Source organism: Heterocephalus glaber, unplaced genomic scaffold, assembly GCF_053883595.1.
Source record: "Heterocephalus glaber isolate CG9 unplaced genomic scaffold, H.glaber_assembly_v1.0 deba00001452, whole genome shotgun sequence".
In the NCBI taxonomy this organism is placed as follows: domain Eukaryota; kingdom Metazoa; phylum Chordata; class Mammalia; order Rodentia; family Bathyergidae; genus Heterocephalus; species Heterocephalus glaber.
The window spans coordinates 3750233-3777240 of NW_028258302.1; the positions used below are offsets into that span (position 1 = coordinate 3750233).

General features: G+C 41.4%; 1 protein-coding gene across 5 annotated transcripts in view; it reads right to left on the reverse strand.

Moving 5' to 3' along the window:
- Positions 1 to 24135, reverse strand: part of Smap2 (small ArfGAP2) — a 52188-nt gene extending 28053 nt beyond the window's left edge. Inside the window, exons 1-2 of one of the 5 annotated variants that reach the window (XM_087215218.1) lie at positions 23575 to 24135; positions 6545 to 6603 (exon numbers count right to left, since the gene is read on the reverse strand). Coding sequence is in view for 1 of the 5 variants with exons in the window: in XM_004851051.4 (XP_004851108.1) it covers positions 23575 to 23677 (103 nt within the window). In the remaining 4 variants the exon portion in view is untranslated. Of the gene's footprint in view, positions 1 to 6544; positions 6604 to 6826; positions 9146 to 23574 lie in introns of those variants that run through there. The other 4 variants (XM_087215216.1, XM_004851051.4, XM_087215217.1 and 1 more) reach the window with 4 other exon arrangements.
- Between the last annotated feature and the right edge of the window lie 2873 nt (positions 24136 to 27008).

The window sequence follows — 27008 nt, forward strand, 5'->3', positions numbered from 1 at the left end:
CTCTGAAAGTCCCCAAATACATCTGCGAAATGCAGCAAACTGCACATGTGTAGACCTGCTCCTGCTCTGTCTACGCAGCGTTCCCTCACACTCCTTGGGTCAGCTGAGGGCGCCCTGTGCACTACCACCCTGTGCTGCAGCTCAAGTCCCAGTAAAGCCTCATTTAAGCAGGCCTACTGCCTACGCATGAGTCTTTTCTTGGGTGGAGTGTGCTGAGTGGGTTGTACTAAAAAGAGCTCCTAATCCTGCAGAGTTTCAGAGACAGATTGGCGGTGACTGACAGAGATCTGCAGTGGCCTGAAGAGAGCCCCAGTAAGGCAACAGATGCTCCTGGAAGAGCTCCAGGTAGGCGCCAAGGGGGCTACAAGTCTCAGCTGCTGCGGACTGGATGGAGTGGCTGGGAGCTGCCAAAAGCTGCATCGCTAAGAGCTGTAACACTAAGGGCTGTCAGACAATGACACTCAGAGCCCAGACATATAACACTAAGGAAGGACCAAGAGCCACTGGCACTCAAAGTCCAGAACCTCTATCAAGGAAGGTGTACTTTGCCAAGTCATGATTGCTATCGATTTGAGCAAAAGAAGGCTAAACTGACTGGTGACAAAATAATCTCCTAATGTCTCTACTTTTACATTCTCTTCTCCCCCAAGCTGAAACCAAAACCAATCTCCACAAAACAGTCAACCCAAGCTCTTCAAAAAATAAAAGTCATATTGTCACCCTACTGCTTAAAACCCTTCTATGGAAGGCTTCCTTCTATTACAGTTGGGCTAAAGAACAAAATCCTTAACACAGTCTCCAAATTTTTAAATGTCTACCCCAAGCCTATGTCCCCAACCCTTCAATCCTATAACACTAGTCTTCTTTCATTACCTCAAGGTACCAACATGCTCCCTTTTGGGGCTTCTGGCCCTTTGTACACACTGCTCCCTGCTGCCTAAAAAGTTCTTTTCCCAAGCACCATCTACCACGTGCAGCCTAACTCCCATATATCACGAGGGTCTCAGCTGAAATGTTTCTTCCTCCAAGAAGCCTTTCTTGGCCCCTAACCTGCATTAGATTATAATCTATCTTCCACCCTTTCTTTTGCTTTTGTTGTTGTTGTCATTGTTGTTTGGTACCGGAGATCAAACTCAGGACCTTGCGCTTTTGAGGCAGGCACGGTGCCACTGAGCTAAATCCCCGGCCCTCTTTCTTTTGCTTTTTACATTTTATTATGCAACATTTTAAATACATAAAAGCAAAGTACAATTAACTCCCAGCTTCAGCAATTATCAACCCCTCACCCATCTTGCTTCAGCTACATATTCCCACCTACTTTCCCTCACCTTTAAATCTTGGGTTGTTTTTTTCTTTGTGTGTGGTACTGAGGTTTGAACCCAGGGACTTCACACTGAGCTACATCTCCATCCTCTTTTTTATTTTGACACAGAGTCTTGCTAAATTGCCAGGGCTGGGCTCAAACTTGTGATCCTCTTGCCTCAGTCTCCCGCAGTGCTGGGATTACAAGCATGTGCTACCATGCTCACCTAAATCTTGGGTTATTTTGAAGCAAATCCCAAGAATTATACCATTTCATCTGTATATATTGTAGTTTATGTCTGTGAAAGATAAAGGTCTTTTAAATGTTACCAATTATCATTTATCCCTTTTTTTTGGTACCGGGGATGGAAATCAGGGCTTTGCGCTTGGGAGGCAGGCATGGCACCACTGAGCTACATCCCTGGCCTTTTTCTTTCTTCTTTTTTTTTTGGCGGCACCAGGGATTGAACTCAGGACCTTTTGCTTGCCAGGCAGGCGCAATGCCACTGAGCTACACCTCCCACATTTCCTTTACATTTCCTAACTTGTACCACATTTTATTATATATTTGTGTGAATGCTTAACATTTCTTTCCCACTAAATCTTAAGTGCCACAAGAGCTGACACCAGATCTGTAACATTCACTGTCATTCTCAGGACATATCACAACTCCCCACACATAGCAAGGAGGCAAAATTTGTTTAAAAATTAATTAAAAGTAAATAAATCTTTGACCTCTCAGCTGAAGGAAAGCATCACAGAAACAACAGGTCAGGTATATGAAGAAATATGTTAAATACATGACTAGTAGTTGTTGAAACTCAATGACAGAACTGTTACTCAGTTTATTTTATATATTTTTAAATTTTTCTGTACAAAACACTTGCATAAAAAGTCAGAGTTGATCTACAATGTTAGCTCTTAAGATCTTGGTGACTTTGGGAAGGAGACAGAAAATGACCATGGAAAACATGTGAGAAGCAGGTTCCATTTCTGGCGTACATAATTGTATTCACTTAACAATGAGCTTTACATAAATAATTTGTGCATATATTTCTATAAGCATGTCAACAAAAACTTTACATGTTAAAACTATGTTTTAAGTATTCACTATTGCTTTTTTTTTTTGGTACCAGGGATCCAACTCAGGACCTTGCCCTTGCAAGGCAGGTGCAGTGCCACTGAGCTAAATCCCCAGCCCCTAACATTAATTTTTAAAATCCAGTATGAAAATGGTATACATGAAACAATTCCATTTTTGTTTAAAAATGTGAATAAATGTATAAGTATGCACAGGAAAAAATGTCTAGAAGAATATATGTATATACTAAAAGCTATTATCTCTGGGAAATGACATTGTGAAATATCTATTTTTTTTTAATTCAGAAAGCATATGCAGGGCCGGGGATTTAGCTCAGTGGTTTCAATGCCTGCTACGCAAGCACAAGGACCCGAGTTCGATCCCCGTTACCAAAAAAAAAGAAAGCATATGCAATGAACTTTCATTAATTTTGTAATGAGAAATAACAGAGTGTTTCATTTATTCATTTATTTTGTGGCCCTGGGGATGGAACCTAGGGACTCACGCATGCTAAGTAACAGCTCTACCACTGAGCTACACTCCCAGATTCAAAAGTACAGATATTTTAGCTGGTAGTATTGGCACATGCCTGTAATCCCAGAGTTGAGAGGCTGAGGTAGGAGGTTCATTGAGAGTTCAAGACCAGCCTGGTCTCCATAGTGAGTTCAAGGCCAGCCTGAATTGAACTTCACAGTAAGAACCTGTCTTTTTTTTAAAAAGTACAGATATTTTAAAAACAAACAACTCTCCCTGGCTTCCTACTGGCTTCAGGGTAAGATGAAACTCCTGAATATGACATATAAAGCTCACTAAGGAAGCTAGGTATGGTGGCACATACCATAAGAGGCTGAGGCAGAAGGATCACAAGTTCCACCCCAGCAACTTAGTGACTGAGCAAAATTATGTCTCAAAATAAAAAATAAAAAAGGGTTGGACGTGTAGCTCAGTGCAAAGGTCCTGGAGGGTGGGGGTCTTAAGGGCCTATACTTTACACATGCTAAGCATCATACTGAAATATACTGTACACTCACATCTCTCTACCTACACCACTCTTTCCACCTGGAATGGCTTTCTCCTCTATTTCTTGATTGACAAACTTCAAAATCTAGTACAATGTCACCTCTTCTGTGAGAACCTCCCATGAAACACATCTTGACCTTCTCTATGCCTGTCAGCTGCACCCTTGTTCTTCTGACATCTAATAGCTTATAAAAGTTAGCTACCTACAGGTTTCTCTTTCACTATAGAAGGCAAGGACCATGTCCCTCCATTATTTTATCCCAAACATTTAGCCCAATGCTAGCAAACAGAAGATGGCACAGGGTAAATGTCTGTTAAATGAACTCATCAATGAGCAACATAAAAGTATATAATTTTTTTTGAAAAATGAAGGAAGAAGTAGTTTGCAAACACCCCAAAGACTGAGCAATCACCCAGAAAAGGGCTGAGCTTACTCTGGTGAGGTTTCAAAGGCAGAACTAGCTCCACTGAGTGCAAGTTGATTTTAGCACACTCTGGGGAAGAATTTTCTAACAATTAAGGTTGTGTGAAAACAAATGTAGCATAACCAGCAATAGTAAAATCCAAGTAGGGGAAGAGGCTGGGTATTAGCTCTCAGGAATAGGAGAAAAACGATGCCCACATAGCACACCAAGTGAACAGTGAGCCTTAAGGTCCTTTTTACTATTACAGCTCTAGTTGATGATTTATAGGTAATTTTTAGGCCCTTTTCTGATTAACATTCAATGACTCTAAAAAGGCAACATGAGAAAATCAATTTATGAAAATGTTAGGTGTTGATGCACCTAAAATACTGAATCAAATTCAGTTCATTTGCCTAGGACTGGCATTAAAATTTGGCTTCAAAATGAGGAAGAACCTAAATCAAGAAACTCCAATTTTATTTATTTTTTTAAATACACTTTATTTTATTTTATTTTTTTGGTACTGGGGATTGAACTCGGATCCTTCTGCTTGCAAGGCAGGCGGTGGAACCACTGAGCTAAATCCCTGGCCCTGAAACTCTGATTTTAAAATAAAGGTTAATTCTTTTTTACTTAGCCTGTCATTAACTTGACACAAAATTTGGAAGCTGAAGTAAAAAAGGAGTATTTAAGAAGAAATCTAATGCCAGTTACCTCAGTTCACTCCTTATCTGCCTCCATTCTCTGATTCACTACTCAGAATGCACAGAAATACAAGTGTCATCTTGCTGAAATTAGGTAGGGCTATTGAGAGGTATGTCTGCCAGCCTATTTTCATCTATACAAAAAGAATTCACTCAGTTCCCTATTCCAAATAACAATAGTCACTTTTACTTTTTTTTTAAAAAAGCTAACTTTCTGGAAGTACAAACATTTTAAGGAACCATGAGGCCAAAATAAAGAGTTGCCCAATCAACCTCTGCTCTCAGCGTGCTCTACAGGAGAAGTCCCTTTCCATCTGGGCCATCTTGCAAGAATGTTGTTTCCGTTCGTCAAACACAGACACTGTCCACATTCAGAAGTTAAATACAGAAGCTAAGATTTCTAAATGTTTGAGACAAAGCAAACTGAAACATTTCTGAGACTGATTAAGAAATAAAGGTAAATACTACACTGAAGAATTTAAAATTAGAAAATGAGAAGTGGAAAGAACCTTACAAGTCCTCAAGCCCACCCTCCCACTGACTGCAGGAAATCCTTTTGTAGTGACCACCTGGCTCGTGGAGTGCTCAATGAGGAACCATGTCAAAAGGCAGTCAGTTCTACCAATAGATGGCATGGATTATAATAGAAGCCTTCCTTTGGCTGAGTTTAATTAATTTGTCTTCTATCTCCTGGTGCTGCTTTTTACTCCCCCACATTTATATAAAATATCAAAGTATATAAGATGAAGGTGGAGGTTTGGAGATTCTAGCAGAAGAGCACAGCTACTCATACACTACTCACACACGACCAAAACACAAGTCAGCTGAGCCAACATAATCCAGGTGATCACGGGAAGAACAGATGTAGCAAACAGACTGCTATGACATTGGTACAAATGAAACAAAGTAGCCTTACCTTCCTACCAGGGAACCAGAAAAAGCAGGCTACTGAAGCAGAACACTGCTAAGTACTCACTGATGAAATGACAGTCATTCTACATCTGTACTTATCCCACCATTTAACTTATAGTCGTATTTCTCAAAACACATTAGGGGCTGTAACACCAGGAAGTCAGCAGGCAGGCAGCCAGAGGTCTAGTGGAAAAAAGGAAGGACGCCGACATTCTGTCCTTTTTAGATTGGTAGCAGTGCTTACAGACAGTGTTGCTGCCTTGACATTGCTCAGTCCTGGGCAAGGGAGGTCCCAAAATGAAAAAGAAAGATAAAAGGAATACAGAAAGTAATGAAAATTCCAAAGCAATAAATAAAACAGCCAAATGGTCAGGGTGCAAAAGAGAATGTGTCGATAGCTGGGTGCAGCAGCTTTCCTCAGTCCTTGACAGATCCACTATTCATTTCCTTCAAATCCTAGGAAACCCAATACTTCCTCTGAACTTGTCTAGCAACATGTTTGTACACATCTTAGGTTATTTACCCAGCCCCTGCTACTCAAGGAACAAGAGAGGGGTTATCTAAACTATACTAATTAACCGTGTGACTTCAGGCAAGTCAGTTTATTTCTCTGAGAGTCAATTTTCTTACTTAGATTAGATAATCTTATAGAAGATTTCCCCCACCACACCACCAGGGATCAAACTCAGGACCTTGCACTTGTGAGGCAGGTGCAGCACCACTGAGCTAAATCCCTGGCAGATAATCTCTAAAATCTACCTCTTCCACCAGTTATGGTGGTGCACACCTATAATCCCAGCACTCAGGAGGCTGAGGCCAGAGGATCACCATGAGTTCAAGGCCAGCCAGGACTACAAAACAAGACCCTGTCTCAAAAAAAAAAAAAATCAATCTAGCTATTCGGAAAGATAGTTAACTATATCTCTAAAATCCACTAAACTAGGCCGAGGATTTAGCTCAGTGGTTGCACCGTGCAAGGTCCCGCAAGGTCCCGCAAGGTCCCGCAAGGTCCCAGGTCCCGCAAGGGGAGCAAGGTCCAAGGTCCCCGCAAGGTGCCCAGTACCAAAAAAATAAGTAAATAAAATAAAATCCACTAAACTACTGGGTGTGGTGGCACACACCTGTAATTCTAGCACTCAGGAGGCTGAGGCAGGAGAATTGCCATGAGTTCAAGGCCAGCCTGGAATGCAAAGCAAGAACTTTTGTCAACAACAAAAAAATCAATGTAAGCATGTATCAAAACATCATGTTGTACACTGCAAAGACATACAATTTTCATTTGCTAATTATACCTTAATAAAAAAAATTTTATGCACAGGCCCTGGGTTCAATCCCCAGTGGGCAGGCACACACACACGCGCACGCGCGCACACACACTCTTGCACACACATCCACACACATACCTTTCCAGCTGGTCCTGGGTAGCTGTGCAGGACTCTTGGTGGTGCCTTCTCTTGATACTGCCCTGAGAGATTCTGTTATATGTTTCTATGACCCTCTTTATAGCAGAAAGCGGTAGTAGAAAGTGGACATATTTTAAAGAGGCAAAATGAGCTACCCAAAAGGTTTTCCATTTGTGTTGAAAAATCTCATAAAGACTGTGAGATTAGACTAATTATACCAGCCTTTCTACTCCAACTCCCATAGCACTTCACAGTCTCTCATAAGCACTCACTCATCTATGGTTGCTCTGTGGTTGGCAGGCCTTTATTTTATTTTTATTTGATACAGGATCTCACTATGAAACCACGTTGTGTGGACTGAACTTGAACTTGAGATCATCCTGCCTCAGTTTCAGGCGTATTTTTCTTATGATTAAGTTTTAAATGACTTATTACAGAAACTCACTCAAAGGTAATTTAAACATCTTACACTGAAAGTCAAAGGAAAGGGTGACCATAATGGTCCTTGTCTCCTGGTTAAGCTCATGATGTTTTGGCTCTAGCCAATTCCCTCTACACAAAGGCTGCTTAAAGCATTTATGAATAAGCTAGAAGAGTGGCAGCTGAGACATGGCTTCTCCAAAAAGGCGAGGGAGGAAACAAAAAATAGCTGCTTTCATTGGGGGCAGGAAGGAGGTTATTCCACTAGAGGCCAAAGAGTGAGCCTATCTCAGTACAAACAATCGTTTGACTGGAAGGCTCCATGTGGGCAATTACTCCAGCAAAAGCTCAGCTGGAATGGAATAGTCTGCCAGGACCCAAGGACAGGGACTGCCACAGGCATGTCAGTTATGGCTTTGGATCCCAGCACATCTCTGCCAGGATGCCCACAGAACACACTGCCCCACTTGGCATCATTCTATGATTGATGCAGTGAGGAATATGGCTTTAAAGAGATGAGGTAGTACATGCCTGTAATCTTAGCCTTCTGGGAGGCTGAGGCAGGAGGATTGTAAATTCAAGCCCAACCTGGGTAATTAGTGAGACTCTGTCTCAAAATAAAAAACACAAAAAGGGTAGGGGATGTAGCTTAGTGTAAAGGCCTTGGATTCAATCCCCAGTCCTGCAAGGAGGCAAGGGGATTGGGGACAAATTCAAACTTATTCAACCTAACCAAACATTTTACAGCAAATGTAACAAGAATAAAAGTTAGATCTCCTGGGAAATCTAATACATTTCAATCACTACTTCAGTGGCTAACAGCGGGCTGGGGGAAGAAGGTATGTAGAGAGGGATCACTGAGCTAACAGCTAGTCAACCATTTCAAAGCTGGCCAGGTGGACCTGATATTTCAAAACTTGATGTTAAAATTAAACTAATTTTCTAGAGTTCATGACCTCACTTCAGGTTAACAGATGCTAAGTTGGTTTGCCAGAAGTTATGTCTTCACCCTCAGGGGACATTCAGTTCTTTACATTTCTTAAATTGTTTCATGGTAAAGCTTTAACTTCCTTTTTGGAACAACCAGTATCTACTCATATCCTCAAAAGAATAGTTAAGATGTAAAGTGAGCCTGCCCACTGGAGGGAAACATATCTTTAGAAGCCACTAAGGGAGGGAAAGATGGCCACTGATTCATGAGGTTGCTCTTTATCCACCATCTATCCCTTGGATACATTCCTGACCTGGCACACTGAGGAGAGATTAATTTCTTCCCCTGGGCAGCTGAGGAGCTACCAGAACACAACTACCATAAAGCTAGATTCTAATGTACAAGATCCAGTCCTACTCTGCTCTGTAATTCACAAACCCAGGGCTTCCTAGGTTGCTACCTGATAGCCTTTACAAGAAAATGTTTTCATACATTTCAATCATACTTTAACCAATGACCAAGAGCAGGTGCAGGGAGTAGGTGTAGGGAAGAACTGCTGAGCCAACAGCATACCACCATGTCAAGGTCAGTGAGGTAGATCTGATACTTCAAAACTTGGCATCACTATTATTAAACTTTGCATAATCAAGTGTTGCCATTCATCTGCATAATACACTCAACACATGCTTGATGGTAAAACAGGTAGTAAGAAGTAGAGGGACAACATGAAAACCGATTTTTTTTTTTTTTTGGAAACAGGATTTAACTCTTTAGTTAGGGCCGGCCTTGAACTCACTATGTAGCCCAAGCCAGCCTTGAATTCATGGTGATCCTTTTGCCTCAGCTTCCCCAGTACTGGGATTATAGGTGTATGTGTCACCAAGCCTGGTGAAAACCAGTATTTTAAAAAACAGCCCAGTTAGGCATGGTGGCACATGCCAATAATATCAACATCTCTTGGAGGCTGAGACAGGAGGATGGTTAGTTTGAGCCCCACCTGGGCAACTCAGTGACTTAGTAAGACCCTGTCTCAAATTAAAAAAAAAAAAAAAAAAAAATATATATATATATATATATATATATATATATATATTTTTTTTTTTTTAAGGCTGGGGATATAGGTCAACATAAAAACCTGGGTACAAGAGAGGAACAGCACACATTTAAATAGTCTTGAGACTTCCAGGAAAATGGTGGAGTGGTGAACAGCAGAAAACAGCCTCTCCAAGATTTGGTGACACAATGCTGGACTACAGCAAAGTGAGGGGAGAATAAGGAAGGAAGTGGGTCCTCGGGACTCAGCAAAGATCTGAAGGGAGAACTGAAGCCCACTGGGAGAGCAAAGAGAGAGACCTCAACGCAGAAGGTAGCAAGCAGCACTTTCTCCCTGAGCCCTGACTCACTGCCTGGGGAGGGGCAGCTTGAACCTGCAGACGCATGGTAACTACTGGTGACCCCAGAGGCCTCCACAAAGAAATGTACCAGTGGAACAGAGGAGTGAACCCAGCAGACTGCAGTAGCTGGTGAATTATTCAGGTTCAGATGTCCCCCAGGAGAGGGTGATTGGCTGGCAGCCATCTTGGAGAGGGGCCAACTGAGCTGGAAACTCAGAGCAGCTGCAGGTTGGCTCCATCTAGTGTTCCCAATGTCAGGGTGAGGTAGAACACCAAATTCAAGCCAGCAGGAGGCACATGGAGTGTTGCAGGCTGAACAAATCAGGTTCTAGCCTCACAGCCAGAAAGCAGCTTGAACTTCAGTGGAACTAAAGGGGCAGGCTTGCTGTGATTATTCACTATCCCACCATAAATCTATGGCTGGCTTGCTGAGATCAACATGGATCTGGGCTTTGTCTGCTCACTCTATCTACCAGTTATAGCAGTCACGCCCTGAAGGGAACTTTTTTTTCTTTTCTTCTTTTCTTGTTTTTTGTTTTTGTTTTGTTTTGTTTTTCTTGTTTGTTCTTGTTTTTATGAGTATGAACATTGTTTCCTGTTTTTTGTTGTTGTTCTGTTCTGTTCTTGTTTTTATTTCTTCCTTCTCTCTTTCCCTCCTGTCTTCTTCACCAATTTCCCAAAGTTCCCATAATCTTCCTTTGTTCTCCAGCTTTGCTTCTAATCTTTTCCTCTTCTATTTCTCTATTTTCCCCCCTAATCCCTTTTAAGTTTTCTCCCTGAGGGTAAAATTGCCATATTGAGGGCATATTTAGTATATACAATTTTCTGGTTTGTTTCAGCTTTTGTTCTATAACCACAAGTCTAGTTCATACAGTTAAAGGTGGAAAATTAATAGTTACCACAGTTTGTCATTCTGTAGGTTGTATTTGATGTTACTGTTACTGCTGACTGTACTACTTTAGCCAAGGTGACATAATTATTCTAATCAGTTGTTCTTCCAGATGTGCCAAGACTGAGATTGCCTAAGGGTCATAAACAATAATACTATAGGCCACCGTCAAAGAACCAGGGGCTAGGCCAAAGAGGCAGCAACTTCTCATCCCCAGTAAATTGAAGAGGTGGGATCTTGCAACAGACTCAAAACCCAAAAGCCAGCTACACTTGGAAGACATCTCTGAGAAGTAGTCATTTCCTAAGAGTTCTCAATACTAGCAATAAAGCTACCTGCCATAAACAATTTACAAGCATCAACCTAGCAATTAAACTAAAAAAAAGAAAAGAAAAGAAGACACTTAAGCAAGATGTAACCCTAGACTTCCAGCTCACCAAAGGAACATCCAGGGAGGAAGGAGGTGGAACAATTTGAAACCTACCCACCTGGACTCTCTGAAGTGGTGGCAGTGAAAGTAACAAAGCAGATGAATGAGGCTCTAGAAAAAAATCAAATCAGAAATAATCTCTCAGATAACTACAGAGATGGTGACTATATTGAAAGACATGAATGATTTTGGATTTGGGTGAAAAAATAATAGAAGAGCTTAGGAAAATGATGGAAAGCATGACGCCCAACATAGGAAATAAGTGGAACCCATGAAACAGATTCAAACAGATATCTAAGAGATTAAAAATTCCATTGAAAGTATATGTAGCAGAATGAGCCAATGTGAGGCCTGAATATCTGATATAGAAGACAGGAAGCAATCATGAAAGGAAAGATTACTTAAAAATATCAAGGGACTATGAAAAATCAAACCAACAGTTGCTAGATGATGCAAACAAAAATAACAAGATTGATCAGTCAACAAAAAAGTGGGAGTCAGTGCAAACAACATTTTTTAAAAGACCTGTTCACAAAAGTAATGGCAGAAAACTCCCCAAGCATGGAAAAAGAATTCTGACATACAGAAAAGTAAGGCATGTAGAACTTCAATTAGCTATGATCAAAAACATTGAAACAAAAATACACCAAAGTATATAATAGTCAAGGTTCCAGAAATTCAACACAAGAACAGAATATTAAAAGCTGTTAGGGCCTGGGATTTAGCTCAGTAGCACCACACCTGTCTGGCAAGCGCAAGGTCCTCAGTTCAATTCCCAGAACCAAAAAAAACAAAAACAAAAAACAAAAACAAAAAAACCCCTAACTTGCGACCTGGGTGTAGTGGTATACACCTGTAATCCCAGGATTGCCTCAAGTTCAAGGTCAGCCTTGGCTACATAGTGAGTTGAAGGCCAGCCAGAACTACATAATGAGAAAAAACAAAAACAAAAAGCTGTTAGAGAAAAGAAACAAATCATCTATAAAGGAAAGCCCATCAAAATCACAGCAGACTTCTCAAACACAAAACCTCAAGTCAAGGAGAACTTGGAGTGAAGTATTTCAAACCCTAAAAGAAAACAACCTCCAACCCAGATTGTGTACCCTCAAAATTATCTTCCAAAATTGATGGAGAAATAAAATACTTCCATGACAAAGAACACCTGAAGAAATTCATGAACAGCAAACAGCACTCTAAAATGTTCTGAAGGACATTCTAGACATAACGAGGATTAGAACTTCATGAACCGCAACAGAATGGATCCACCAAGCAAGGGAAGTAATTAAACAGAGGGGGGAAAAAAGGGAACCAACAACAGGAAAATAACATACAAGGATAAGTCAATTCATATCAGTTACAACTATCAATGTAAATGGTCTCAATTCATCAATCAAAAGAAAAAGACAAGCAGAATGGATCAAGAAGCAAGATCTGGGCTGGGGATTTAGCTCAGTGATTACACCACCTGTCTGGAAAGTGTAAGGACTGGAGTTTGATCCCTGGTACCAAAAAAAAAAAAAAAGAAAGAAAAGCAGCAAGATATGGTGCATACAAGAAACACATTTAATTCAAAAAGAAATTCATAGCCGGGCTTGGTGGTACATACCTGTAATCCCAGCACTTAGGAGGCTGAGACATTAGGATCACAGAAAGTTTGAGGCAACCTCAGCTATATAGCGAGTTCAAGGCCAGCCTGAACTACATATTGAGACCCTATCTCAAAAAAAAAAATTCATAAATTGAAAGTCAAAAAATGGAAAACAATGCTCCATGTGACAGGAACCAGGAAAAAAGCAGGGGTAGCTATTCTACTTGCAGACAAAGTGGATTTCAAGCCAAGACTGATTGAGAGAGACAAAAGAAGGTCAGTACATCCTTGTAAAGGAAATAATCCAAGAGGAAGACATTTAAATAGTCCCACTCTTCTCCCTCTGGTCCAGTGGTTCCCAACCAAAGCCATTTCTCCTCAAGTGGCAAAACTGAAAAATTTCTGCTTGTCCCAACTGGCAGGAGGTAGAGAAGTGCTAGGCATCTAAGTGGGCAGAAGCCAGGGCAGGCTGCTCCACCATGTGCTCCAGCCATGATGTGTACCCCTGCCAGAGCCCCAGCTCCCCGGGGCCACCTGAGCTTGAACTGGAACCTCCAGAACCATGATTGAAAACAAATCTTTTCTCTTTATAAGTGAACTGTCTTAAGTATTTTGTTACAGTGAGAAAAATCTGACTGATACAAGTATAGAATTCTAAAATTGGAAAGTACTTTGGTCCAAGCATAGTTGGAGAACCAAGGCCCAGAGCTATCAAGTCAAGTGTCCAAGTTCCTGGAACAAATGATCATCACGTGGCCTAGAATTAGAATTATCTTTACATACCTCAACTGTGTATTGAACACACAGGTGCTCAATCATGGTCACTAAATTGATATCTTGTTCTGTAGGTGCTCTTTTTCATTACAACATATGATTCAACACCCAAGATTGTTCATGAAGAGTTATTCACACCTTTTCTCACCACACTCCCCTTCTTCAAAAGGATGCAGGAAGGGGAGAAGAACGTAACATACTAGCGAGACCAAGTGGCTGGGCAGCTTTTCAGTCGTTTCAAGGGTAGTGCACACCTATGCAAAACTTTCTGAATCAACAAATGAACTCTCCTGTGAGGAAACTGACATGGGCACCCCTCTCAGTTGGGCTCCTCTGACATGGCTTTCTTACCATATCTGAGGAGCCTGACCGATGTCAAACACAGGGAAAATCAGTGTCACTTAACTGAATCACAACCATCTTCAAACAAGCTAGAGAACTTTCATTCTTAAACAAACAATGAATAGAAATGAGTTCCGGGATCAAAGTACAAATGATTAGTCCACTGGCATGTTGAATGTTCATCATCAAAACAGCTCAGCCTTAAGGACGGAGAGCAAAAGGTAGAGATTTGCCCTTTCACAAGGAAAAGACTCACCAGAATATTTCAAATCTAGGTATTTCGGACCCGAGTATAATGAGGTATATGGGTCAAAAGGTGCGGCACAAGGGTGTAAGGCAAAAGTGCAGCCACATGAATGGAAAGGTCCTACACCATGAACATTATGCAGAGGAACCAGGGCAGGTCTCTAGGAAAATAATCAGAGCTTCAAAAGAGCCAAGGTAAGGTTCTTCAAGTCAAACAGAGCTGTGTCAGCGGGTGCAGGAGAACTTCTAAACTGCTGCAAGGTTGTTATTAATTTCTCTGGCACCTGAGAGCAGTGTCTAAACATTTATTCTCATCCCACCAAAAGACTAAGGACTGCTATTTCTGCCTCCTGTTTCATACCCCTGCTACATTTCTCCCAACTCCATACGTCACACTAAAACCTCCCACTGAGAGGGCACAAGACTAGCTTCTGGACTGGCTCCACTTTCAGTGTGGACAGACGCCCGAAACACACAAATGAAACGGTGCAAAGAAGCAATGACCACAAAACAACCATGAGATTCACCTGCTCGGCTTCCTGGAATGTCACAGGTCTTCGAATATACGACATAATAATATGAAGGTGGCCGTCAAAAAGCAAAACAAAAAGAATATGACCTGAACACAGTAATAAAATAACACTCTTCATGACAGGGACAGAGACACTGTGTGTTAGGTATACCAACAGACATGCAGACATTCACATCCTCATTCAAGGCTAAGGAAAGTCCTGCTAAAAAAAAAAAAAGTATGAAAAACAGAGTGATGGCAAAGATAGCTCCCCAAAAAAGGGAGTGGTTAGTAGTTGTCCCCTTTCTACTAATGTAGGCCTCTAATCCACATTCCCAGGGGATGAATTTAAGTGAAAGAGGACTGTGTGAACAACATAAGAGGCTAATCAATGACATGACAGAATTCCTGAACACCAGGCATCTAAGGTGACATGCTGGCCCATCTTGCTGTTATCTGAACCATGAAGTTGTCCTTGTGGTGAATCCTGGCATCAATAGATGTCTAATTCAAGGAATCATTTCAGAATGACAGTCTCCACAGCAAAGCCATCTCCAACCCAAAGGACTCCCATGCTAGGCAAGCACTGTACAACTGAGCCACCTCCTTAGCCCTATAACATTTTAAAACTAGAGGGCTCCCATGATTACTCAAATCTGAACATACAAATAACCCATCAGCCTTACAGCAACACAAAAATTTACATTATACTATTATTTGTAATACTGAAAAACTAAAAACCAAAATGTCCAACAGTTGGGATGGGGTTAAGTAATAATGACATATTTCCATGATAGAATACAATAAAGGTATTTAAATATTGTAAACATCATGAAAATGCTTATGGTAAATGCTAAACAAACAATACTAATATAAAAACCACTGTGGTGTAAGTTCAAATAAGTAACGGGTGATGAGGATTATGGGAGCTATCCTTGGCATCATTCCATTTTTCATACTTTCCAGTGATTTTTTGTCATGAATATAGATAATTTTCATAGAAAAGATGGAGTCTCTGCTTTTTAAAGAAATAACATTTAATGTTTAGATAATAAGCATAAAGAACCTCCCACCTTCCCACTCCCTCAAATCCCATAAGACAAAAAAATAACTGGTCTCGGAATCTGTTTCTATGGCAACACATTTCCCCCTCTTTCTCTTAAATGTATGAGAAGTCTAATGAAATTGGAACCTATTTTTACTCTACCATAACATGACTCGATTTGAGTCACTTGTATCAGGCTACTTCTGTTCACAGATTGAGCTCAGAACCCAGCAGTTTGGTTGCTCAGAGGAGCTAAGCTGGAGTCTGCCTGGTTCCAGCCTGCATTTAATGAAGCTCCCTTGCCCTCTCGTGTAAACTGGGAACATTGAGACAGCAGTCACACTGTAGAAAAGACCTTTTCTCAATATTCTTCTCTGTCTGTAACAGTTCCTCTAATCAAGCTCCTCATTCCCACTTTCAAAGCAACAAAGTCAACTCCTATTCCCAAAAGCTACTCTTTGGGTAAAAATAATTCTTTCTTTTTCAAATCAGTGGTCATACTCAAATTGGTTTCCATTACTTCTGCTGTTTACAGCTATTCTGAACAAATGCTTCTCACTAAGAACAGTGCGTTTCCTTCCTATTTTTCCCCTGAGGGCTTATGTCAGTTATCACGTGAGGCAAAGTATCAACAACAACAAAAAGACAGTAGTGTCTCTTCCCCCTGGCAGCATAAGATGTCACCAGCTTACACAGAAAATTCTGTAAGAAATTTTTTTCTAAGACATAAGAACAAAAACAACCATCTACACAGTATTAAGGCAAAATTTTAACTCAAAGTTAGAAACACTGGAGCACTCATTTCTAAACCCACATTCGGGGACTTCCAGTTAAACAAGAAAAGAGGAAGAAGTTAAACAAGAAAATTTACTGCATGAGCACATCAGGCAAACGAGGTGAAGTAATTTTGGAGGATTAACATGTAAACCCACATCTACAGATGCAAGCTCTGCAGTCGAGGCTTGGGAATTTATGGTCTTTTATCACCAGCAACTGCAGCAGAAGACAGCATGGCTCTTTGAAGAAAGGAAAAGATTATTTGTTCCAATCACTATGCTAGGATAGGCCTATCAGTTAGAGGCCTACCTATTCCCTTCTGCATTTGCTTTACTATTCTCAGTACATCATAAAATGACAGCATTTCATATTTCGCTTTTTAATGAGGAGAAATGACATGAAGCCTGAAGAATCCGGCTCTTTCTGAAATTTCTTTTTGAAAGCTCTGACTTGATTAAAAAAAAAAAATCAACACAGGCCAGGGATATAGCTCAGTGATGCAGCACCTGCCTGGCAAGCGTAAGGCCCTGAGTTCAATTCCCGATACAAAAAAAAAGTATTCTCCAATCGGCTTATGAAATTCAGTACCCAGATAAACTATATTTTTTCCCAGATAAACTATATTTTAAATGTACTTAAAAGAAAACCAGAATACTTATAGGGAATACACAAATTGAGGATAAAGAGGGCTCTGGTTAACAAAAATTGTCAGAGAATCCCTTAAAATAAATTGAAAATGAAAAGAAGCATCCATAATAAAATCCTATTACATACTACGCAGTGACATATTACAAAGAGTGGGATTCCAGGACAAGTTTCAGCCACACAAGAGGGAGGAGAGGGGAAGAGGAGAATTGGACAAACTGAAGACAACCACCAGGACAACCTTACACTGATGGATGGCCACAGCTGAAGGTAGATTTGGCTCATCTCTGGGGCTTTCCACTGGGGAGGGACCTGCCGTTCAGTCATCAATGGCCCAGTAGTCACAAAGCCTGTGGGGAAATATAGGATCCAGAAGAGTAGGGTAGGGAAGGAGAAAGTTTGGAAAAGGGAAGAGTCAAACACAGTAGTGAAAGATTATAATTATTAAACATGAGGCTTCAAACTGAATAGATGTACCTTTTAGAATGTATCTTTTAAGCTGAAAAGATTGGTACTCTGGGAAGTGAATATGCTTTTTTAAATACTAAATTACATTTTAATTATATCTGGAATTACAACAATCCTTGCCAAGAGGAAATTAACTTTTTGTAGAAAAGTGAAAAGAAATGAAACCTATGTGATGTTTACAACTGGCAACTTTACTCAAATAATGAAGGCCCCTTATCTATGGCCTCTGAGGAAAGTAACAGCCCAAAAGCACACTTACACTGCACTGAAACCCTCTGCTGGCCTAGTTCCACCAATTCCATTAAGGGCTCAAATGCAGGTGACCTGATTGACAAAAAAAGCACTTCTAGAAAGCACTGAACTTGTACCACAAACTCAAACACTTCTATAATCAAGACGAAAGTAGCAGTAACTTGGAAAGTTCTTCCTTTAAATGGACCAGAAGTAGCATTCCTTATGCAAAAATATTTTTCTAGTCTAGTGTGGATGAAAATAGGGCCAGTGATCTCCCCTCCCTCACCCAATGCTAACCTATCTGAAGCTGCAGATGGGGGGACTATCAACTACCAACTAATAAGACTACTTAAAATCAGCTGGGTATAACGGTGCGTACCTGAAATCCCAGCACTCTGAGAAGCTGAGACAGGAGGATCAAAAGTTGGAGTCCAGACTGGGCAGTGTAGCAGTTTAGCGAGACCCTGTCTCAAAAGTAAAAAAATAAAAGGCTAGGGATATAGCTCAGTCTGAAGGCCCTGGGTTAAATATCCAGTACTGGGGAGCGAGGAGGAGTTAAAATGATGGCAGCACAAAGTAAGCCCCATCACAATGACCTTAACTATCAAAAACTGTACATGGTAAGGCCACCATCCTCAAAACTGCCCATCTTCCAGCTGTAGGTGGGACAAGTCAATGTAGATACACCATGCCTAAGCCTAAGACTTCCCAGAATTGACAGGGTAGGAACTTATTTTCTGAATAATCAAAAGATAAATTGCTCCTGGAAGCGACCAACAGTCAAATATAGATTCAACAGAAGCCAATTTGCCAAGTTACACACCCTAATTACACAGGTCATGACTGAGTTGTTGTATTACTTCCTGGGACTAAATGCTGTTTCAGAACCAGTCTCACAAGTCTTCACAAGAACAGAGATTGTATCTGCCTCAAAATCCTATCTCTTGTCCATAATCATTCAAATAAGGAGAAAGAATTATATCTTGGAGATGTTTGAAGTGCCTCTGTGTCTTTGCCTGTTAGTGCTTGCATCCTTCTTTGCTCCACTCCATCACAGGGAACTGCATCTCCCCGGCTCCCCTCTCAACTGATTTCTGGATAAGTCCCCTCAAGGGGAGATAGTGGTGGGGATAAGAGGTAAGAAGAGAAAAGTCAGGGTTCTCTCTCTTACTTGGCCTGGGTTTCAGCTGCACAGACAGCTCCTCTTTCCATGCTCCTAGTTCACATCAGAAGGTTAAGGCTTCTGGCCTTCTATTTTCCTTCAGGGCATAGTAGCTACCAGGTATGGCTGATCCCTCAAGCACCTCCTCAGCCCTTGGTGAGTCTTTTGGCACTTGTATCACCCGTATAGTCTATTCCCTGTATTATATGCCCTCTACTATATGACCTACAGTGGTTTTTCATTTCCCTGACTGGTGCCTGAGGGGACCTTCTAATAAGGACTTCAAAACACATTTTAAAACTTATTTTTCAGAAAGTAATTTTCCAAAGAATTGAAGCACTTATTCAGATAATGAATAAAAGATTTCTTCTAGTAAAGAACAAAAGATTTATGGATGATAAAATGCACCCATTCATTCCTTCATTCAAACAAAAATTTACTGACAGCACGGTCTTGTCAAGCCCTACTCACTGTTAGGAAGACTACAATGAACAAAACAGGGCCAACCCCTGCCCTTCATGTTCTACTGGACATGTCATGTGTGGCAAATCATGATTTTGAAATTAAGCAATTCAGGAATGGCGCCTTAATGATAGAGGAGTTTGGTAAAAGTGTATCAACATTAAGCTGTTCTACTCTATGTAGACTTGGTTCCTACCTTTTCAATGTGGTAGGCTGAACTGTCAAAGATCCAGGGGCCAGTACAGAACTTCTTCAAAGTTAGTATCTACTTAAACTGGCCAGTTGCTCAAATAGAAGTAACAACTGTGGTAAGGATTGAAGCAGACACAATAACAAAAGTTAGGCACTGTATGCTTAGACTATAAGGCATATGTGTTTTATGCAGATTCTTGCTTAGCACCTTTTTTCACAGGGGGTATCATTGGAGGAAGAGAGACTGACTCAATTTAATAAGCTACTTCATCCCTCCCCGATGACACAGGTAGATTTCATCAACATAACAAAGCCAGCCGCAATGTATACCATAAATAGCATGTCACAGTCACCAACTGCATGACATTATTTCTAAGATGGAATTTTCAGAAGAACAGAAACAATGACTCATGTTGTGAGCAGTTATACAGACAACTGTGCCCAAGAAAGCTGCCACCTACAAACCATGACATCAAATGAAAAATGCAGAAAGAAAGTAGTTTTCTGATTCAGCTGGAAACAAAAGATTTGCTGCCAAGTATACCCAAGAGGTGAGGCTGCAGTTACCTGATTACAGATCCTAAGTACTTTATGCAAAAAAGAACATATATCAAATATTCAAAATACAATCTGCTTGAGCACAAGACATGTTCAGCCTCAAAATCACAACACTTGCTCCAGAAATGGCATAATATCTATGGCTGGCACTTCATTAGATTTTCCTAAGATAAGTTAATGTACCCATGAAGGTAAATTCCCATGGAGATCTTTTGGGCACAATATTCAGACCTTTCTTACTACAAGCAATTAGAAAGCATTTCATGCCGGTAATATTTACAATTCATTTGAGTAGCAGATGGACCTACAATACTGTGAGTAATAAACACAAGGAGTCTAAAGCATGATGCATACTCAAAATCTCAATGCCTTGAAGCAAGTCAACTATAGAGCTGGAATTTTAACCTTACTGGCCCCTAACTAGCTGCCAAGTTCTACCCCTCACGACTCCCCAATATGTAGTCAAAATATATGCAGTCAAAATATATCCCCTTACACATACACATGATACGGCACACCTTGAAGCTATGCACATTCTGTCTCCTCTTCCTAAAATGCAAAGTCTCCTAAACTCACCTGGCAAAGTCTTTCTTTATCCTTTAAGATACAGCCTAATTGTCTCTTTGAAGCCATGACTTCCTAAGGATGACCTGTTTGCCTTCTTCAATGCTTTCATTTCTCCTTGTACAAGATGCTATAATGTGATTACTATGTTGCATCATTTATTTGTTTTATTGTAAAGTCCTTGAGATCCAAGACTTTATCTTTGAACTCATATCTCCTGGTACACTGTCTGACACAAAACAGGTGCATAAGAAATATTTTCTGAAAGCACATATGTAGTGTGAGATCTTAGGCTTACAAAGTTTGCCCTAAAAGAAGGTATTTTGTACAGTTTTCCTCACTCTCATAAAATGGTATTTAAAAGACACGAGAACAGGAAAGTATCTCCCAGGGAACAGGCTTGACATGTTCATATTAAAAGACAATTTAATGGAGACTTTGGTAAATTACTTCCACTGAAACTATGTCAATCTAACCATGACTGTCAAGTTAAGACACATTAGCTGTAAAAACCCAGAAAGTTATTTGATCTCGGCTGGAGAAGGGTGTTTAATGGAAGCAAAATTCCTTCTATTGTCTAGATCTGGTGGAACTTTTGTTAACCTCTCAAATGATACTACAGATACAGCTAAAATAATTAAAAATTTATATGAAAGTTTATATTTTAAAGAATGATATTTAACAAGCAAAGATTTAGGTACTGATAGAAAACAAATGAGAGGCAAGCTAAAAATTAATTTGGAAGTTAAAATTTAGAACCACCACTAGAAAATCTCCATACAAAGAAATTCTCTGGTCCAATCTTTTACACAAAATTGAAAAGTTAGAAAATATCCACAAGCCATCCTCAAGGGTAACATAAAGCACATTTTCAAAAATGCCAGAACTCCCATACAGAGGAAATGGTTTTGGGTTAAAGACTAGAGAATTACCAACTGAGTCACTCTTAACTGTGGCTTCCAGGAATCCAAGTATTGTAAGGGAATAAAGTCAAAAAGAGAAAGTAATAACGTCAATATAAAATAGGATCAATATTTGTAAAAAATAAAAAATGCTTACATTTCAATAACACTTTACAAGGCACTTTCATTTTTCAACTGGGAAAATTAAGCTGAAAAAGTGAAGTGGCATGTTGAAGGTCACAAAACCCTTATAAGCAAAGCAAAGTTTAGCTAGATACTCCACCATGAAATCTGCTACTCTTTATATTAATCTGCCTCTCTGCAACCTGAAAGGTGGGCTTACAGTCCTGTGAATGGGCCTGGGACACTTTCTAAGATGACACTAATGAGAAAAGCTGCCTTCCAAATTACTTAAGAATCTTTGTTTCAGGATTCAGGATTTTACCATCAACAGTGGTTAATAAAGATTACAAACAAGCAATTACTCATTCTTATTAAGAACTAATGTTTTATTACCTGATCCCCAGTAAGTCTATTAATAGAGAGCAAGGGAAATTTGGAGGAAGAAGTAGTGAATCAACCTCTCTCTTCCATATGCTCCATATGCTCTACTTACTCATGAGTAAGCATAACAGTAATATGAGATGGAGGGTTATTAATCATCAAAGTGGCATGTGACCCTCAAATGTAGCAATGCTCACTCCAGTGAGTTGCTTTACTGTGACTCAAGATCTGTCAACCAAGGACATGGGAAATTTGAGTGAAGCCAAGGCCCATTTCTAAGTCTTTTTTGTTTGAGACAGGGTCTCACTCATGATCCTTCTGCCTCAGCTTCATGCTGGGATTACACGCATTCACCACTATACACAGGACATTCCTAAATTTTAAAATGAATCTTCTGACAAATCTAGCAAAGATCTAATAAGAATAAACCTTTAAGAAATTAACTGACTGGACACAAATTGATTCTAAAGTACTTTTTTAAACTGACTTTTTCCTAATGTAAAAATGTAGGACAAGAAGTCTGGTGATCAGCTTTCTTAATAATGTATTTCATTTACCTACTAGCAGAGGCCACAAAAATATGCTACTAAGTGTCTATATCAATGCATCATTTCTCTGTCCTTCTTACATAACCTTCTTCTAAAATAAACAGTAATCAAGTGAAGCATCAATTAAGCAGCTACTTCCTTTCTCAAAATAAATACATTTAAATTTTTGTTTTATACTATATGCCCAATATGCTACACAGCAAACAACCCTAACAAATCCACCACATTAGGAACAAAAGCAAAGGAAATAGCAACTTGCACTGTGAATGTCAAGCGCAAACATTTCACCAATAACCAAGCTTGCCTATCATACTGATTTTTAGTTGTATTAAATCATTCACCATTGGGGGCACAGAAAACAAAGACTAAATAATCCTGCCAATTTTACAATAATACAATTTCACCTTCAGAAGTGTAATCACCATGGAAGCAACGAATCTGATGAATTCTTTGCTTCCTTTTCTCCTTCTGCATTACAGCCCAAATCTGCTAGTTTTGGGCAACACACACACACACACACACACACACACACACACACACACACACGAGGCCTCCCATGCACTCCACAAGCCAGAGCTAGGTTTAGAAATCCGCACTGTGTCACTGCATAAGGCAATTTCCCGCTCCACACATCCAGGAAGAAGAAAGCCACCTGAGCACTCTGTCAGATCTCAGCAAGGCTGTAAAATGACAGGAGTTGGTAACGAAATAGCAGGCAGTAACAATCACCACCTTTAAAAATCATTTAAGCAAAACCTCTCCGTCATCTCACCTCCCTCTATGCCTTCTCTTTCTCCCGGTCACTCACACTCACACTCACACACAGACACACACACACACTGCAGTTCATCCATAGCTTTGCGAGTGACAGACTGCTGTCTCTAGACTGGCAGCGGCCGGAGTCCTGAAATACAGACATTCTCACTTGAACACACCAGGCCACTTCCACCCGCACCCGTACCTCACCCCCATCCCAGCCTGGCCCCCTCCCCCACCGACACACACAGGATCGCCCACACCAAACCCCGAGCCAGGCTGGCTCATCAGCCAGAGAGGACGCGCTGCCATTTACAGATGACTCGGGCGCGATGAGCCCTAGAAGCCCCTTCGCCACGGCGCGACCCACAGCGGGACCCCTCGCCCGCCGGGAGCGACGCGCTACCTTTAGACTGGCAGTCCGCGCAGAACTTGTTATCCTCCTCCAGCAGCAGGTTGGCCAGGACCGCCTGGTACCGGTCCACGTCCTTCACCGACTTGCCCGTCATAGCCAGTATGCCGACGGGGGCAGAGGATGACGAGCCCCCCTCGCCCCCAGAGACCCCTGCCCCAGCCCAGGGGTGAGGACTCCCAGGCCCCCGCCCAGAGCAGCTCCCGAGCGGTAGGCAACTCGCTCCTTCCGCCTAGTCCCGCGCCCCTGCTGGGCTCAGCGGCGTCCGCCCCTCACTCCGCAGCCCCTCGGCGCGGCGCCCCCTGGCGGGCTCAAGGAAAGGCCCGGGTCCAGCGGCGGCTGCTGAACCAAAGACCCTTGGCCCGGGCAAAGGGAGCCTCCGGCCTGCTGGGTGCCAGACACCGAGATGGCCCCCGGCCTGCCCTGTCTGTGAGCCGTGAGTCCCGCGCCCCGGTTTCCCCGGCAGCCGCTGCCAGCCCGGCCACAACCTCCACCACCTACTTCCGGCAGCTCTTCCTCTCCACCTCCACCCAGCCCAGCACGGCCCGCGCATGCGCCCCGCCCCCTCTGCGCGGCCCTGGGCTCTTCCCTCGGCTCCGCCTCCCAAGAACCAATCCCTGGCGAAGCAGGGGCGGGGCTTAGGGGCGGAGGGAAGGAGGACACGCCCCCCGAATGTCCTTGGAAAAGAATGAATGGGGCCTGGCCTGAAGGGAAGGGATGGGAGGGAATGAAAGAGAAGGAAAACAACTGACGTCGGCCAAGTTCTTACTGTGCCGGGCTCTGTGCTAAGGGGTTTACATAAATTATCCCAACATTATGCTCACTACATCTCTGAGTAAAGTAGTTGTCATGCTATGTAACCTGAGGATTGAGGACACCCCAAAGTCTTCTAGATAATTCTTTCCTTCAACCACAGATAGAAGAGTTCAAGCCCCTACTCCCAGTTAAGGAAACAACACACCTTCTCTGATTGTCTTTCTTTTCTTTCTTTCTCCCCCCACCCCTTGTTTTGAGATAGGGTCTCTCTATGTACTTCCGACTGGCATGAACTCTATATAGCCCAGACTAGCCCTCCAACTCGTGATGATCCTCCTGCCTCAGCCTCCCAGAATGCTAGATTAGAGACATACGCCATCATGCTCAGCTTCCTCTTTCATCCTTTAGATCTTTTAAGCACAATATAGTTTTGTGTAGCCAACGTTTACTGGAAGTTATGGGGGAAAGCGGTGGTTACTGCATAGCATAGGACAGACAGCTACTCAAAAATGATTATTAAAAATCATCCAAAGCTATCCTTACTATAGATAATGTGTTAGTGCCTGTCATTTTCTTTAGGAATCCACCTGATAGCTTGCTCATGGTTTCTTTAATTCACTCAGCAAATTCTTACTGAGAAACCTCTAAGAATCAGGCACTGTATTGTGAGAGAGGGAAAAACATAACCTGATTTGTGATTTTAAAGAACTATTCTAAAGGCTGGGCATGTAGTTCAGTGGTAGAGCACTTTCCCTGCATGTGTAAGGCCTTGGGTTTGATCCCCAGCACCACAAAAAGGAAAAAAATCCTTACTGTCGTGGGAATGATGGATCAGAAAGGCGGGTAAGATGAAAGACTCAGAGTTATCACTAGTACAGTCCTCTCCTTCAATTCAACTTTCTCCCAAGACCAGGCTCCCCACAAAACTGCCCTCACATCAGAAGAAAATAAAAATTCTGTTACTTTATTAATCAGAACAATTTAATCCTGTTGTTTCCATTCAAGGTATGTCTAGGAGACTTAAACTTTCATAAACACACAAGTCCTAAATTGTTTTCCTGGAAAAATCTTTAGAATAGGTGTTACCTTAACCAGTTTTCTGTTGATGAAACACAGGATCAAGTTAGTTGTGGTCACGCCTTAGTCCAGGCCCTTCACTCTGCAAACAGCTTTCCTTGCTTATAGTCGAACCAGTTACACTGATCCTTTAACTTGCTCTTGAGGGAGAGCTTCAAAATGGCAAAGCTTCTTGGCTCACACTGACTTGCTTATAATTCATTGGTGGCTCTCCACCACCTAGGGTGGTGCTTCTCAAATGTTTCCCTCTCTGGAGAGATGGCATAGTCTAGAGGTTAAGCATATACACCATGGGGCCAGAATGTCTGGGTTTAAATCCTCAGCTTCAACACTTACTGGCTGTGTGACTTTAACAGGTTACTTAACCTCTCTGTTCCTCCATTACTTCAACTATAAAATGGGAATGATGACTTATGTCACAGGATCATTGCAAAGTTTAGCTAATGTAATGTCTGTAATTGTATATTTAGAACTGCTTTTGACATATAATGAATGATAGTACCCTTCACTAAATATTTCTGGCTTTGCCTTCTGGGTATATGATAGAGTTTTATTTCCTAGCCTTCTTATGGTTTGGTATGGCCAATGGATTTGAGCAGAAGGGATATATCACTTTGTGCCTGCAGTGTTTATTTGCTACTCTAAGACTTCTGACTCCCTTTCCCTCTGGCGTGGCAACCATCGATGTTCCAGATGTTGCTTGCATTATAAGCCTAAATGACTAAATAAGCAATAGGCAAGAGCCTTCTGCTAGCCCATAAGGATAAGTAGCATGATCAAGAAATAAGCCTTCTTGGGATGGGGATGTAGCTCAATGGCACTGCGCCTGCTTGGCAAGTGCAAGGTCCTGAGTTCGAGTCCCATGGGGATTTAGTATTGAGTCACAAGGTTTTGTTTGCTTACACACTTCCAGTTTGTGCATTAATCCATAGTTCATTCAATTTAACCTAAAGTAACTGTTACATCAAGTAGTAGCTCTTTTTATGTTTTTATTTTTTTAGTGCTGGGCTTTGTACATGTTAGGCCATTGTTTGACCCCTGAGATACACCCTGGCCCTATTATCATTTTTAATGACAGGGAAAACAGGCTGGGCGTGGTGGCTTAGTGCACAGAAGGTTGAAGTAGGAGAATTGCAGGTTTGAAGCCAATTTGGGCTAGCTAGTGAGTTCAAGGCCAGTTCGGACTACATACAAGACTCTATCTCAAAAACACAAAAAACAAAAACAAACAAATGGCAGAGGAAATGAGTACATATCTCAACTTCTGAGGATATGGATAAGGCAAACTTCTCTTCCAAAGCATAATTTTTTAAAAAGTCTTGAATTTGCCCTTGACAATTTTTTTTTTTTTTTTTTTTTTTTTTTGGTACCGGGGATTGAACTCGGGTCCTTGTGCTGGCGAGGCAGGCGGCAGAAACACTGAGCTAAATCCCCGGCCCTAGAAGTCCTGACAAGGCTTTTTTTTTTCTTTTTTTTTTTGGTACCAGGGATCAACTCCGGTCCTTGTGCAGGCGGGGAAACCACTGAGCTAAATCCCCAGCCCTGCCCTTGATAATTCTTACAAAAATGTTTACTCTATTCCATAATGTACTGTG